Source organism: Lipotes vexillifer, unplaced genomic scaffold (assembly GCF_000442215.2).
Source record: "Lipotes vexillifer unplaced genomic scaffold, Lipotes_vexillifer_v1.1 scaffold220, whole genome shotgun sequence".
Taxonomy (NCBI): Eukaryota; Metazoa; Chordata; class Mammalia; order Artiodactyla; family Lipotidae; genus Lipotes; species Lipotes vexillifer.
In genome coordinates, this window is record NW_006781423.1 from 389040 (window position 1) to 405967 (window position 16928).

Below are 16928 nucleotides of genomic sequence, written 5' to 3' on the forward strand. Positions count from 1 at the left end.
AGTGTGTGTTTGTGTGAAGGAAAAATAAAAACCTGACACGTGCTAGACACAACAGCCAAATAAGAATGAAAGAAATATGAATGAGTCTGTGGATACAAAGACTAAGAGAAGAATGTACCCATATTTATCACATAAATTATATGTGACCTTGTTCACCAAACACTCAACTGCTAGGACTCAAAGCTCTATCTGAAACCCAAAGAAGGTGAGGGGAGGGCAAATGAAAGGAAGTTCCACTTCACTGAGAAGGTATTATTCATAGAGAACTTATTTTCCAGTGTGTGGTACAATCAGAAAATATAGATGCTGTAAACAAAACAAAAAAGATACTGAAAATTTCATGAATGAAAAAGACATAATTGCTAAGGATCTGAGATCAGCTTTACCACTGATGTCAGAGAGGATATATGCCCCTGACACAGAATTGCCTTCCAGCTCTGTGCCTTTCTGGCCATAGGCTGAGAGCTAGGTGGAAAAGCTATTAGCTGTCGCTAAGTTCCTGTCTTTGTGACCTGACTTAAGTCTAATCGTCCAGTTACCATCACTTGTATTCACAATATAACGGCTTGATCGTGAAACATAGCTGTATTCCTTTACAGTGTGTTCTTGCAGAAACAGAAGCAGAAAACCCAGCACTTCTTTTCTTTCTGCAAAACTCCACTAACATTGCTTTAGTTAGACCCTCTAATTAATGAGCGAGTGCTACTAAGTAGAGAATGGAAATGTCAGTGCCACCTGTTAATTTCCTGATCTTTGGTGCTGGTCGGGTATGCTAGGATCAGCTAAGGAGAACTAACGATGGGAGGTCACCTTGCAGTGGAAAATGTGTGGAGAGCTACTGAAAATTAAAAATTAAACTCCAGAAGAAATGTAATGTCCATTAAGATATGAGAATAGTAACAAGGCTAGGGCAGAAAACCAAGAGAAAAGGGGCATGAACACATAGTGAGCAAGTAGGTTGATTAGAAATTAGGTTTATAACAGGGGGCTATATATTAGGGTGTTTCATAGGGAAGAGGCAGGAAAGTACAGTGTTTCAGAACCCAGAATCTGGAGCTAGACATCCTGTTTGAACCCAGTCTTCTCCACTTGCTAAATGTGTGATGCTAGACAAGTTACATTACCTTTCTGTACCTCAGCCCTCTTACAGGTGATTGTTATCCAACTCATAATGACTGTGAAGGTGAAATGAGTTAATATATTCAAAAGTCTTTAGGTAGCACCTGTCATGTTGTACATACTTCATAAGCATTAGCCATATTGTATATTGGGTTAATAGACAGTCTGTGTTTAGGGACTTATGTTGTTCATGCACCCAGGTAATGCTTTCCACTCTTGATTTGACCAAGGTCAAAAAAAAAAAAGAACTACAGACAGATTATCAGGTCCCAGTTCATGCATCACCACTCCCCATTCTCACGACCATGGTCAGTGATACCAAGGACACTGCCTCATTTATCTCCTACCACAGTGGTCAAGGGGGGCAGTAGTTGAAGTCGATTTGTTGGCCTGCATGTTGATGATCCCACACTGGACCTATCTCTCACTAAGTGACAAGTGGAAAGGGTGAGGCTTCAGGAAGAGTGTGTTCCTTTTCTAGAGTCACAATGCCAAAGTCATATGATCAGTTACCTAACCTCTTTGTGCTTCACTTTCCTAATCTGGGGATAATAATAGTACCTACCTTATCAGCCGTCAAGTAGCTTAATGAGAATGTATGTGTTTAGCCCATTACCTACCACATAGTTAGTGCTCAGTAAAAGTTAGCTTTTATTGTTTTGAAAGATAGTAATAATCATCAGTTGTCCTACTTTATCTTGTCAAATTCAGCCTGATCATAACATCATTGAGAACTTTATGAACACTAAACTTGGCCTGTGCAAAGCATAAATATAAACTCACAACAGAGATGAGAAAAAGAGGAAAACATCCTTGGCACTATAAAGTGCATATGATTATCTGAATACAGAGATTCAGACACACATTGCAGAGCAGGGCCCAGCACAGAGAGGAGCCAGAGGAATACAGGAGGCGTGAAGAGTGGTGCTACTGACCAATGCAAAATGGCAGACCTGTTTTCTCAAATACATCCTTCGTGAAGAATGCATGGCTCCCACTTCTCACTGCCAGCCCCATGGTGGGTGTTTTGTGTGGAAGGCCTGTAGAGGAGGGAGGGCTTTGGAATTAAGGTAGAGTAGGGAGAGGGCTATAATAAAGAAAGAGGAGGAGAAAAGTAGAAAGATGTTAGCAGCTGGTACTGTCAATGTACTGTACGTTATTCCCAGCTGAGCAGCAACATATTTTAGCAATCAAGTGGCATTGTATTTCTTTTTTTTTATTATTATTTATTTATTTATTTTGCGGTACGCGGGCCTCTCACTGCTGTGACCTCTCCCGTTGTGGAGCACAGGCTCCGGACGCGCAGGCTCAGCGGCCATGGCTCACGGGCCCAGCCGCTCCGCGGCATGTGGGATCCTCCCGGACCGGGGCATGAACCCGTGTCCCCCGCATCGGCAGGCGGACTCTCAACCACTGCGCCACCAGGGAAGCCCGCCTTGTATTTCTTGTATATCATTATCTTTCACCCAGCAGGGACTAGATGGCTAGATTAATATTTCCATGGAGATATCTGTCTGTCAGGTCACTTAGAGTTCATCTTGACCTCTTTTGAAAGGATCATTTACACAATAGCCTGCAGAAATGGGCCCAAGAGAGTCTTCAGACCAGTAGCTGGAATCCAGTAAGAAGCAGATCTGATCCTCCGGGGGAGTCTGTCACAGGGAAATCACATCAGATTGTCATGTGATTTGCACACTAGTGTGAATTGGTTAATAACCCAATTTCATTCCCAGGTCTATAAGCCCAAACTTCAAACTGCTGACAGTGTTTACTATTGATACATATCTTCTGTATATCTAATTCATTAAGCTGACATACAAGCACAGTGGTTCATGAGTTCTCAGTATAAATAAACATCGCTTTGGTAGACATCACAGGTTGGTAGGAGCACTGTGCTAGGAGTCAGAAAGCTGGATTTTTTTGTTGTTGTTTGTTTGTTTGTTTTTGCGGTACGCGGGCCTCACACTGTTGTGGCCTCTCCCTTTGCGGAGCACAGGCTCCGGACGCGCAGGCCCAGCGGCCATGGCTCACGGGCCCAGCCGCTCTGCGGCACGTGGGATCTTCCTGGACCGGGGCACGAACCCGTGTTCCCTGCAACAGCAGGCGGACTCTCAACCACTGCACCACCAGGGAAGCTCCCAGAAGGGTGGATTTGATCCCTATTACCTCCATCATTTTAGCTCTAATCCTTGAGATCATCAGTTACCCTCTTTGGCCTTCGATCCTAATTCTGTAAAACCTACCACAGAGGACTGCTGAATGAAAAGAGAAGGAGCCTCATAAGAAAGGTCTTTGTAAGTTGAAGCACAGTGATTAGAATAGGAATTTTCTATGTGCTCCAGTCTGTAAAATTCCTTCCCACTCCCCTTTCTCAGGCTGAATAACACAACAGAGACACAGAAGATTATTACCACTTCCCAGCTTCACTTTATAGGAACTTAAGGTTCAGCCCCCCACTATGGTAATTGCAGATCGTAGGAAGATAAAAAATAAAATCAGAGAATTTCAGTATGAGAAGAGGCTTTAGAAGCTACTCTGACCCTCGTTTCCTGTAGGAGAAAGTGGTTTAGAGAGAAGAGCCCTAGACAGATGACTGGCCACCCAGCTTCAGGCTCCCCGCCTGTGTGTGTGCAGGAAGGCAGAGCTCACGGTCAGCGAGGTGAGCTCACAGGTCTGTAGGAATGGGACAGAAAGCTTTGTCCACCAGGGGGAAGATGAGAATGGAAGGTTCCATTTGAGTGGCACTGTTGCGGTCCGGGAGCCACACGCCTGGAGTCGAGTTCCCCGGTAAATGCGACCCGTGTCCCAACCAAGGACACCCGAGAATCACCAACACCAAGTAGAAAGATTAGCAAAGGATTTATACAAGTATAGAAGCTTACACAAACTGTCCGGACAGGGTCCCAGTCGGAGAGAAGTGAGTGAGACCCCGACTAACAGTCGGGCGAGGCTTTTATACCCTTCACAGGGCGGGAAGTCCCCAGGTGGGAGGGAGCTGTTTAATTTTGAATCAGCCAATCAGGAACCCGGTTCTTCCCGCCCCAAGCAAGCAAGCAAGTTTCTTACAGAAGCCAAAATGTGCTGTTAGCCCTGAAGCTGTTCTTCCATTTCTTTCGTCACAGCACCTCTAGGTGTTTATGATAACAAGCACTTATACAAATTAATCTGCAGAAAAGGACTCAGTTTAACCCCTGAAGGAAGCTCAGCTGTTATTTGTAACACCATTTCTATTTGGTCCTTCCCTCTTCCTTGAGCACAGTCATCATGAAGCCGAATCTGGCCTCTGTATCCCAACACCAAATTAATGCTCTGAGACAGAGTTTTGGGTAAAGTAGAAAAGAATAGCTTCATTGCTTTGCCAGGCAAAGGGGGTCACAGTGGGCTAATGCCCTCAAAACTGTGTCCCAACCTGGAGGCGGTAGTGAGAAGTTTTATAGTAATGGTTCAAAGAGGGCGTGATCAGCTTGTGGACATTCTTCTGATGGGTTGGTGGTGAGGTAAGTGGGAGTCAGCATCATCAACCTTCTGGTTCCAACTGGTCTGGGGTCTAGGTGCTTGTGGGGAGCTTATCATTACCTTTTCCCACCTGGTGGGGCTTCCACTACCTGCAAAACAGCTTAAAGATATTGTTCTGTGTATCCCTTGAGGGGCAACCAGGCCCCTGCCCCAAGGCTGCACTATTGTTTCTTTTGACTGTTCCTTTGTCTTTGCATCCTCTCCCTTCCCTAATTAGCAACTGTTTGAACCTGCTAGTTGGAACTCAGGGAAGGTCATGGAGGATGAGTGAAGCCTATTTCCTGTAATCAAGAAATGGGGGAGGGCTTCCCTGGTGGCGCAGTGGTTGAGAGTCCCCCTGCCGATGCAGGGGACATGGATTCGTGCCCCGGTCTGGGAAGATCCCACATTCCGCGGAGCAGCTGGGCCCGTGAGCCGTGGCCGCTGGGCCTGCGTGTCCGGAACCTGTGCTCCGCAACGGGAGAGGCCACAGCAGTGAGAGGCCCGCGTACTGCAAAAAAAAAAAAAAAAGAAATGGGGGACACAGAAAGGATTTTGTGCCCAGGAGCCCCAGAGGGTCCTTCTCATTGTCAGCCAGTCCCATGTTTGTCTGGGATGACCTGCCCATTTTAATTACTGAGTGTCTTGCTAAGTGCCTTATAGCAAGCTCAGCCGCGTTGGCCTTGCGTGCCAGCCTTGAATGAACATGGAAAGCATGGCATCATCTGTGAAAGCCCCTGTGGCCAGACCTTAAAGCAAAGATAGTTTAAGTGGGGTTTCATCAGAGGTATCTAAGGAATGTTCAATTTGTTAAGGAGCATTAGAGAGATAAACAAATAAGACCTGGCCAGGTTCCTCACTGGAAGTGAAGTGATTCTTAATGGTTCCTGGACTTAGGAAGACTTTTAAGCAGCTTGTGACAGTTAAAATTACCCTTTGCTTAACTCTGTCAAAGATTATTGCTCAATTTTGTAATTTATGTGAGTGATACTAATAATGACAACAAAAAACCCCCCACAGTGTTAATAATGACAATGATATTGATGTTGATTGGTATTCATTGTATGCCGGATATTGCTAAGCACTTTACTTTACCTCTGTTATCCTGGGGTTGAGATGTGCAAAATGAGAGAATGGGAATCGAAGTAGTGGAAAAGAACAATAACCTTGAAGCCAAAACAACTAGGAATTTTTTTCCCCCTAATTTTAGTATATTTACTTACTGGGTGAACTTGGTCAAGTAGTTCGACTTTTCTGGAGCTCCTTATTTGTAAAATGGAAATATAAATACCCACATTAAAGGGTCATTAAAGATTAAGTTAGTTCATGAATGTTGAAAGGGCTTCTTAGCAGAGGCCAGCGCATAATATGTACATCATTACTGTTGCATTGAATCATAGATGATAGGAACAGAAATACAAGTGGATGAGAACTAATTAGAAATGGAGATGAATCAAGACAGTTTAGGGCAAGCAGTGGGCTAGTCTCCTTTTGGAAGTCATTTATAGGTGATATTTTGTCATTATCATTTTCTTTTTCCATCCATTTTATAAGATGAGAACCGGTGAGGGGACCTCACTGTTCGAGATCAGAGAATTATAGCAAATACTAAACTCTTTGTTAATAAAAGACTAGAGTTCGAGAGAGGACTCGGAATGAACAGAGCTCTCACTGGATCTACTAGGCAGTTTCCTTGCAATCACCCTACAACCAGTGTCCTGTTTTTCCCAGACCCATGTGTCCATATTCTTCCAACGCCACACTACAGGGAAGTGGCCCCCAAGGACTTGCAAAGCTCAAATCAGAATTTCAATTGTGAAACCGCAGGCTTCAAAATGACTTATTCTCGTTACAATGTATGAAATGATCCGTAAATACATATTTTAACTTTACCGAGTTTAAATACTATTACACATCTTACTTGATGTCAGATTTTGTTAAGTATGTGCTGTTATCTGACTTGACAAAGGTCAGTCAGATGGCAGTGGAGAATAGAATTAGATATATTTAAAAATCTTGTTCATACATCTGTAGCTCAGATAACCCTGCCTTTTTCAAAGAGCTTTGGGCTTTTTTTCCCTTTCAAATGAGACTTTAATGAGTATCATGTGGATAAACTCTTTGCAGAGGTTTGAAAAGATCCAGAGAAAAACTGTTGTAGGAACAAGCAAACCATTTTGGAGAAAATCATAAGCCATTTGAACGTCTCATCTCTCTGGTTGTGTCAGAATGTTTTGGCTGCATTTTCACCCCACAGGAATGTTTTCATCTCCATGGCTAGGTAAATAGAATGTGCGCAGAGTTGCTCCATTGCTATTCATGCCAGCACAGAGTAGCACAGAGTGACCTACTTCCAGCAGCATCCATAGAATGCTTCGCTGCTTTTCATCAAGTCTGATTTACAAAACCACCCTCCGCTTTTCACTGCCCCTCCCCCACCCACCACCAGAGACAACATACTATGGACTACACGAGTTGTTATTTCTTTCTCTCATCACTCCTGCTTTTGGTATCAGTTTATTTCAGTCCATTGTAAACCTCTTCAGAAAACAGAGAAGTGGGTGGGTAAGCAGCTTTAAAGGAAGCTGACATTTCTGATTTTTAGAATATAGCTCTATAGAGGGATATTTGTGGGGCTGCAGAGAGAAATCAGGTGAAATTTTCTTATTTAGACTACCTTGTTCACATAAACACATAGAGTAAAAACTCATCGGAGACCCTTGCAGACATCTATAAGCGAGATGATTCTTTCTTATTGGGGACCTCTGATTGGAGTTTCCATAGGTCACTATCATGAGTTGCAATACAGCCAGTCTATAAGTTGGCAGGCTGGACTAAGCTGGATGTATCCCAAAGTCCAAGAGGAAAGTCTGATCTGGAAAAATCTTCCAGAGACTTTTATCCAATTGGCATGCAGAAACTTAGACTGTACCTGATTTGGAGTCTAACTAGAGCCAGTGTCACTGAATACCATGGTTAGAGCAGGGTGAGTGGTTCTTAGAGACCTTCTAGTCCCATCATTTGAAGATGAGAAAAGTGAGCTCCAGGGAAATTATAGCAGCCTCATTCTCCTGCCCTCCCACCCCAATCCAAAGCTCTCTTTAACCTGCCATTCCGTTTCTTATCATTGGATCATGAATGATTTGAGGCTCTCTTCCTTTTGCTGTTGAGAAGAAATGTCACCAAGCAGAGGAAATAGGAATTCAGTTATCCTTCTGGTCACAAGTGGAAATTTCTATTCCAAATCTTAGAAAGTCAAAAAGGTTTGAATTACTTGGAAAAGGAACATCCTGTTCTTCTGTTGGGCGAGAGATTCTTGAAATCTTAAGCCATTTTGCTATAAAGCTTTTGCTCACATAGTTGTGTGTGGTGGGGCAGAGGAGTGAGAATGAGATGATAAGTAGCAGCTCCACGGCCAACTGTGAGTTTAATAGAAGAACCACAAAGAGAGTTCCATTTCCAGTTGGATTCTGCACATCTTCACAAAAGAATTACCTAGCTGTACTATCTCCCATTTGGTTGTTCACTTAGCCACGCCTACATAGGCACAAACTTCAGGCAAGCCATTAGTGAGCTGGTGGACTTCAGGCTCAGCAGGGCACCTTATTTTATGTGGCTATCACTCTGTGATGTGGGATTGCATCACCAGAACTCCATACCAGGTGGCAAGAGGTGTGGAGGCCCAGCCAACTCAACCTACGGGACCTTGTTTCTCTGCCTAGTTTCCTGTCCTCGCTTCTCCCGACTTTGTCCTTTCTCTCTGCATCCCTCTCATTTGTCTGATTTTCATCTGTCCCTCATCTTTCTTCACAGATGGCCAGGACACTAATGCACTGCTTTCATTATGTTTATGGAACAAGTTGGGGTCTTTAGAGGCTGCTGTTCCAGAGACATTAAAGTCTTGGGTCACGTTTGATACCAGAGTAAAGATTTACGGGATAATTAGTGATCCTCTACTGTTATTAACCCCTGACTTAAGCAGGTCGTTTTCTTACAAAGGTGTTGAAAATTAATGCCACTTTTAATAGTTTTAGTTGGAAGACCATAATGAGACCATGTGGGAAACTAGAACTACCATCAATATCTTTCAAACTCTGAAATGGGGACTGAGGTGGGGGAGTAAAAAAGAATGGAAGAAAAGGGGGTAATTCTATCACAGGCCTACCTTTGGTCACCTTAATGATAGTCACTGATGGACAAGATTCATTTGTTATTCTTAGTTTGGGATAATTAGCTTATCGCTTCTAAAGTTCTGCGCTTAATCCTCGTGGCACAGGGAAACTCAGAATGACAGCTGAGATAGCATAGGGTGGATGGGTGGCTAGATTCTATTTTTAGAGATGTTCCCTTTCCCTTGTAATTATTTCATAAAGAATATGAGGCTTTTCACAATACCACACTTACTAGAATTGAAAAAACGATCAAGCAAAACTAATAACCCATAGACATTCCTCCTCCAATCCCCTAATGGCAGGGAATTTCATGGCTGTGCATTTTATTTGTCTTCCAATTGATCCAGTTCTTTTCTAACTCTGCTCTGGGGAACCCCCTCAGAAGCCATATTAGATTTGGTTTGGAGGAAGGGTTTTTAAGATTAACAATGAGTTTGAAAATCCTGATCTAAGCAGGGTCTTCTAATAGTCAGCAATGGCCATCAGGGGGTGTCACCCTCAATCTTGAAAGACTGCAGGGTCAGTTCATCAGGTGCCCTCAACATGAGGCTAAGAATTGACAAGTTAATGCTTCCTTCCGACTTGATCTTAACACCTGGGCCACCTCATTACTACACAACTGGATTTAGCTTGAAACTCAGCCTTGCCAGGAGTGGGAAAGGGGCCCAGAATGCCAGGACTAACCTAAGCTACTCTAAGTTCTTTAATGAATTAAAGGATCTTTGAGAATTTCCCTAGTTCAAATCCACATTTGACTTTAAATTGCCAGATTCTTTGAAAGAAGACATCATGCATCTGGTCCTCAGTGAAGTCGTCCTTTGGGGAAATTCTGATTCTGATATGATGTGTCTTAGCAGGTCAGTTCAGGGACTCTCAGCATGCGGGGTCGCCTAAAGAAGGACCAGGGATTTTTGTAGCAAGTTTTGGGTGTCCTAAGCTAACCCCACAGAAAGACAGTGCTGCAAGCTCACAGCACACAAGCTAACGGAACAATGACTAAGGCCAATTTACAAGTGATTTCATCTCACTCTCTCTGCCTTTCCCCATCCCAGGTTATTCTGCAGTGTGACTTTCCCTGCCCAAGGTTCCATCTTCCTGGTTCTCTGTTGCATCCAGAAGTTCCCAGGTTTCTTTCTTAGAATCCACATATCTGTATCAGCATGAATAAGAACCTTTCTCACCAGCCTGAGGTCCAGTCTGAAGATTAGAGGGCCTGGCCTCTAATCGAATCACTTCTAACTTGTCCACTCGGTGCTCAGAGGGAGGGAAGAGGTAGAGTGCAAGTTAGACTGGAGCGAGGATTTGACACTGCTTGGTACATTGAAATCATTGCCTTTCTAGGTGGTCACATGAAGCATACCCTTTGGATTTAGAATTGTGGAATGGCAAGTTACAAAAGGATCTTAAAATTCATCAATACACCTTCTCCGTATACAGATGAGAAAATTCAAAGCCAGGCATTCCATTCAAGGTTACTCTAGACCGAGGTCTCCTGAGTTCCAGTTTAGTCTTGTGGTTCCTGCAGAATATAGGATCAGAGTTACACTGGGACTGTGATTGAGTCTTGTCTGTCTGCTACTCTTTCTGGGTCCTCTTCATCTTTCTACTCATGGCTTTATTCATTCCTCTGCTTAATAAAACCATGGATGACTTTCCATTAGCTCTGAACTCCTTAAAACTGGCATTCACAACTTTTACAGTTGACGCCAATCTGGATTTTCAGCCCAGTCCTCTACTACTACTCTCCATATCCTGACTCTGCAGCATAACCGGACCTCCCGCAACTCTGCAAACATGCATCATCCTGCTGTTCCTTTACACACTCACACACACTGTTCTCTTCATCTCGAATTGACCCCCAACATTTCTTCCCATTTTATCCCTTTCCAAGGGTATATGCCCAGCCAAGTACCACCCTCTCACCCAGCACTGCTATTACGGTTTAGAGTACTTATTCATGGCTCTGTCTTCATTTTCTTACTAGACCAAAAGCTCCTTGAGAGTAGAAACCATGTAGCACAACTTGCTAAATGTGGCAAATAGAGTGTGCTCCAAGGATCTTTGTGTATTCAAGAATAAATGGCTGGGACTTCCCTGGTGGTCCAGTGGTTAAGAATCCACCTTCCAATGCAGAGGATGCAGGTCCGATCCCTGGTTGGGGAACTACGATCCCACATGCAGCGGGGCAACTAAGCCCGCGCCACAACTACTGAGCATGCGAGCCACAACTAGAGAGCCTGTGTGCTGCAACTACAGAGCCCACATGCTCTAGAGCCTGCATGACACAACTAGAGAGAAGCCAGCACGCCGCAACAAAGAGCCTGCGTGCTGCAGCGAGAGATCCTGCGTGCCGCAAAGGCGATCCCGTGTGCTGCAACTAAGACGTGACCGCAGCCAAATATTAAATAAATAAATAAATAACTATTTTAAAAAAGCGTTCTCATTATAAGGGAAAAAAACATATATTAAAAAAAAAAGAATGAATGGCACCCTGGTTTCGGTAAAATTTCAGGCATTCCAGAATTTTGTAGGTGCTGAGATCTGTGAGGTTAACAGAGGGTAAGAATGGGACAAATGGAATGCTAAAAGTAAGGGCAGCCTTACCTTTCTGGAGATCTCAGCCCCACAGTGTGGTGATGGCTGTGGTGCTCGTGCCACCTGTGGTATATTGAGATCTGACTGTGCAGGCTCCTGTTGGCGCTTTGTTTTATTCAGTACACTGGCAAAGGCTCTGTTTGAGTCTCGTCCACAGCCCTCAGGAGGTCTTGGACTAAAGTAACTTATTTGATCACTTCCCATATTTGCTCCTTGGGAGTCCTAGGTCAGGCTTGCATTGGTAAAGCAATTTCTGAGCATTTATTCTTCTTGAGCTATTCTGCTGACATCCAGACCAACGTGATTACACTGATGTTCCAAGCTCTGATCTCAGCCCCACTGTGATGAAATTCACAAGACATTTACTGTGCTCTGTGTGATTTTTCATTGGTTGACCCAGGCCAGATATAGCATAAGTAAGTAAGTTCCTAGTTTAGCATTTTAGCTCTCCTGTGTCAGATCTTGCCAGGAGAGGGGAAAAAAGCCAAGGAGGAAACTATCATTTTGTAATTATCTTCAACCTAAAAAGTGACAGGCACCTTCACTGGCAGGTATGGCACCCTCCTTCCTTCACCCTTTCCCCTCTATGATGATTCTGGTCCAGGCAGAATCAGGGTATCATTCTCCAAAGGAATTTGGCATGAATAACCCATAGATAGGTTCAGAGGGCTGGGCTGGAAGCCAAGGCTAGAGATTCTGTGCTCTCAGCCCACCTCCCCATACCCCCACTGCACCCGTTCTTTCCTTGGTACCATCACTCCTAGAACCTTGGAGCAGGCGTCCTTCCTTCTCAAAAACAGTCTTGGCTGCCAGTGGGTACAGGGTTTCTTCTGGGGCTGATTAAAAGGTTCTGGAATTAGAATGGTGATGGTTGCACAACTTTGTGAATATACTAAAAACCATTGAATTGTATATATTGAAAGGGTGAATTTTATGGTATGTGAATTATATTTCAGTTGTAAAAGAACTCATGAAACACTAAGGCTTTGTGCAAAAAATTTAAATACTGTGGCGCAAAAATTCCTGAAAGACCCCATGGGCTTTCAACTCAATTGCTTCCTCTCTTTATGCATGTTCGAAGGTCATGCCTTCTGATGCCTGTGCTGGAGGTGGAGGGGATCTGATAGAAATTCATTCATCTGTCTTAGTCCCTGTTCTGTGTCAGGCTGGGGTGACTGGGTATTTACTTGTCTCTGCTTCCACAGTTAAAACAGGGGTAATGAGCCTGACTTCCTCGATGAGGCTCTCCTGGGAAACAAAAAGCCAGTTTGTTGAGTGCTTTAGAGGTATGAGGTGCTGGATTCCTAAAGTGGGACCTGACATGTGTGGAATAGAGCAGGTGCAGGCAAGAGGCTGGACGTGTGTTGCTCTAGGTGATTTAATTGTGCCATTAGGTGCTCTATTAGGAGCTGTCGCTGCTTGTGATTTTTATGTCTGTGATGAGAAGGGGATGGAGTTTGGTTTCTACTGTAATGTCAGGAAATGGACTTGGGAGAGAAGGGTGTGTTTTCCAGGAAGAATCTTCCCAGTGCTTTGATGTGGATCCTTGAGGAGTGGTTAGAAAGAGTGAGTGCTGTCGAGTGGGGTTTGTGATTGCAGGACTTGTGATGAAGTGTCATGCAGCAGCCGCGGATCTATGCAGGCACCCTTGGAGGTGCGCTGAGGGGTTTCTGTTCACCTGGAAATCTTTCCCTTAGAGGAAATCTTCTGTTCACCTGTTCACCTGGAAATCTTTCCCTTAGAGGAAAGATGAACTTGGGAAGCTTTTGTCACTGCCTCACTTAACAAATGGAGCTGTGCCTGGGGAAAACCAGGACCAGGCTGCCTTGGGAGCCTTTTGCATACCCTCTGCCCACCGCAGCTTCCTAGATGTTTGTGCCAGTCACTTCCAGAGCATGAACAGCTTACCAACCCAACAGGATGACTAAGTCCTTCAGGCAATTAGGGAGAGAGGCTAAGAATGAAGGGGACCCTGAGCACCTTGTTTTTGCCGCACCCTCGTCCTCCTGCACACTGCAAAGTTTATTCTCGTCCCTGGAAGAGAGGTAGGATGGTAGGATGAGCTAGGGAATCATCATAGGCTGGTGACCTGTGGCTCATGAATCCTTCTCACTGACCTTCCCTGAGAGGACCAGCCAGTATTCTTCATCTTCCTTCTCCTCCTACGTATTCTCCTATCAGTGTCTGAATGTCCGTTCCCCACTTCCCTGTCTATTGTAGGAAGTCCACTCACGCTTCAAGGCCCAAATCTATAGGACCTTCTTCTTCTGGCAATGCTACTTCCCTCCCATCTTCCACCCGCTACTCAAGCAAGATTACTCCTTCCTCCTTCTGTTTCCACAAAACTTTTATGCATGTGGTGTAACACTTTACACATCCATTCACAGTGGGTGGCTTTGGAGAACTTGTTGAGAGTCTCATTTAGATCAGTCTCTCAGTGCCTAGAACAGTGCCTGGTACGTACATAGTACATGCCCAATGTGTGTCTGTTGAATAAATTAATGAACAACTATGTAAGTAAATAAATACAGCAGAACATCATTTGTACACTCCCACAAAGAATGAAAGATATTTATAAACTGTATAAATATTTAAAATTGCTTTCCTCTTTATGATTGTGGTAACTTGATGAGAATACTATTCTAAATAGATCTTACTATATCTTCTTTCCGTGTATTGAATTGTTTAGTCAAAGGTGATAAATTTTGGGAGAAGAAGCCATGCCTTTCAAAAAAAAAAAATGAAATTTGACAAAGCGATGCTCTGCCAAAGTATGTTCAGCAGAATATGAGTTTCCGAGGATGATAATAGTTGTTAAGGAAAAAATGATCTTAGGGCCAAATGAAGCTCAAGAAAGCTGGATTAATCAGGTTCTTTCTGTTGTGGGATGTCTCAAAGTTTTGATCTGATATTGCTTAGGAATATTGGAGAAAGGGACACAGAGCAGTATCCTTCTGCAGCACCGCTTAACACCTACAGTATGAAGTACATAGTAGGTTTTGGTATATTGTTATTTATTTGCTGATGATATTTCAGTGCCTGAAAGCAGGTGAGTGCGTATGTCTGTGGTAAGGGCCTGCTTCTTTACAGCCCTCTCATGTGTACCACCTTTGCTCTGCAAAAATGAAGAGGAATATTAAAGGAAATTAAAACATTACTTTACCTGCCAAAGCAAGCATCAGACATCTCCAGTGGACTATGCAGCAGATGACGGTGGTTTTAGACATAACCTGCCAGCTCCAGTGGCTCTGCAGTAACCTCCCAGGACTCTCCTATAAGTGCCAGTTCCCTGCACAGTAATTACCAACTCTCCCCTTGGCAGACTCACTGGTGTCTCAGAGTAATTTCTAGGGAACTCACACTTTCAAATTTACAAGAGGCAAAGAATCTTCTATTTACCTCAAGAGGTCATCAGGGTATTCAAACTGTGCTAAGTAAAGGATGCTATTGATCATAGAAATATGGGGAAGAACTTGAATTTTTACCTTTGTATTTTTCTCAGCGGGTGAGAGGCTGGGCCACTAGTTTATGGTGCAAAGACTGATGGGGGGATAATTCTCTTCTTCTCGGGGCCTCTTCCCTTTCTTGAGATTTGGAGCAGCAGTAAGCCTGACTTAACTATAGTTAGAAACCCTTTGTTGTCTTCATCTGACACCGGCTAATTGGTACCAATGTCTAAGAAGGAGACGAAAAGGAGATTTGGGCTGGTCCCGTTGTAATTCTGACCTGTGCCTTTGGTGTTTGTCCTCTAGAGATCTCAGGGAACACGGAGGACATCCCTCTGGTGCGCTGGAGGCAGCAGTGGCTGGAGAATGGCACTTTACTTTTTCACATCCACCACCAAGATGGTGCCCCAAGCCTCCCTGGACAAGACCCAACCGAAGAACCCCAGCGTGAGTCGGCAGAAGAGGAGCTGAGAATCCTCCACATCTCAGTCATGGTAAAAGCAGCACAACTGTAGCCTCTCAGGCTATGGCTTGTATTTCCTTGACATTAAGAGTCTGGGTGCCGTAGACATAGCTCTGTAGGACCCAACTCCACAGTCTGATCGTCGATCTTGTTCATAAGTACATTTCCCATTTATGGGAAATATCTCCACCTGTGGTGTAAGTAAAAATTGCAGTTATTTCTGTACCACCATTACCCGACTGTGCTAAGAACATGCCTAGACGGGGAGTAACTTCTACAAACCAGAGTCAGTGTCAGATGGGAGTAGTGGATTGTCTTAGAAAGGAATTATTCAATTAGATCAGAATATCTTATAACAGTTTCTCCATAAATGTTTGCTGAGGGACTGAATTGCCAAAAGCTGCTTGCTGCTACTGAGCCCTCTTCTCCCAGATGGGAGAAAATCAGTCCTGGTTTTCTCTCTTCTTACAATAAAGGGTGTGCCAATTGATACTTGCCTTTCTCTCCAGCCCATCTCAGAAACATCACCATCAACATCCCTTCAAGATATCCCTTCTGAAAATTAGAGAATTTTTCCTAAAATTCTAGGAACTTGTGTTTTAGAATCTCACTAGAAAGTAAGTGCTACAGTGGCAGGCAGGGGGTTTTGTTAGGTATTGTTTTGCTCATTGGTGTATCTTCAACACCTAGAATAATGCATTCACACAGTTAATGCTTAATTATAATTATTTGTGGAATAAATGAATGCATTTCCCAGTAGAAATGGAACATGCCTGATTCACTTGGTATCTTTATTAGAAAAATCGGTACATCACCTGCTCCTAGGGTAGCTTGAAAGCAGGTTGAGACTTGACTGGTTATCTGCGGACTATATGTATGGGAGGGGATGGGCTCTTTCACTGTTAGGAAATTCAACAGAGAACCAAATGAGGTCTTGATCTAAACTCTAATTAATCTATGACTCTGGTACCATCACTATGTGCTGTTTAGTTTTGTGTATTAGATTGGGGAAAACTGAGCACATTTTAGATGTATTAAAATTTTCATTATCTAAATATTTGGCATGGAAAATATCCCTATAAAATTTCTGATAAAATCTCAGAATGCAAGCCTTCTATTTCTTCCTCAGCCAGTGTCTCCATGAATAACTGACTTGATAGATTACCTGCGTATGCACAGCTGCTCTACTTGGTTTAAACTATGTGGTTGAGAAAAGAGTCCTTGAATAGCAAGCAAATAGAAGAACTTCAGTGTCCAGATATGCCAGAAAGTGAGCAGGTAAATCAGATTATTGTGCCTCACATTTACAAATTAATTGAGGTTTATAACATTAGGGTTAGAGTACTTGTACATCCTTAGTCAAAGACCACTGTTTCTTCTCTCAGGGAAGCTTGTCTTCTTCAATGTAGCTTGTAGTTTCCAGATTGTGGTGAGATCGGGCAGACCTGCAGAATCAGCCCTGGCATCGCTTGGGGTGACAGATGCAGGGGTCACATTGTTTTTGTCTTTATTATGTGGTCTGATTGAAAAGAAGGGTACAATGGTGGACTTTCCACCAGCTATCCACATCCTCCCATCAATGTGGGAAGCGGTTATTGTGATGGATAGTTTTTTTTTTTTTTTTTTTTTTTTGTGTTT

General features: G+C 43.6%; 1 protein-coding gene across 1 annotated transcript in view; it reads left to right on the forward strand.

Moving 5' to 3' along the window:
• The window catches only part of ASTN1 (astrotactin 1), a 343770-nt gene that overhangs the window by 121688 nt on the left and 205154 nt on the right, over positions 1 to 16928 (forward strand). Inside the window, exon 2 of the mRNA XM_007454743.1 lies at positions 15134 to 15321. Within this exon, the coding sequence (XP_007454805.1) occupies positions 15134 to 15321 (188 nt within the window). The remainder of the gene's footprint in view (positions 1 to 15133; positions 15322 to 16928) is intronic.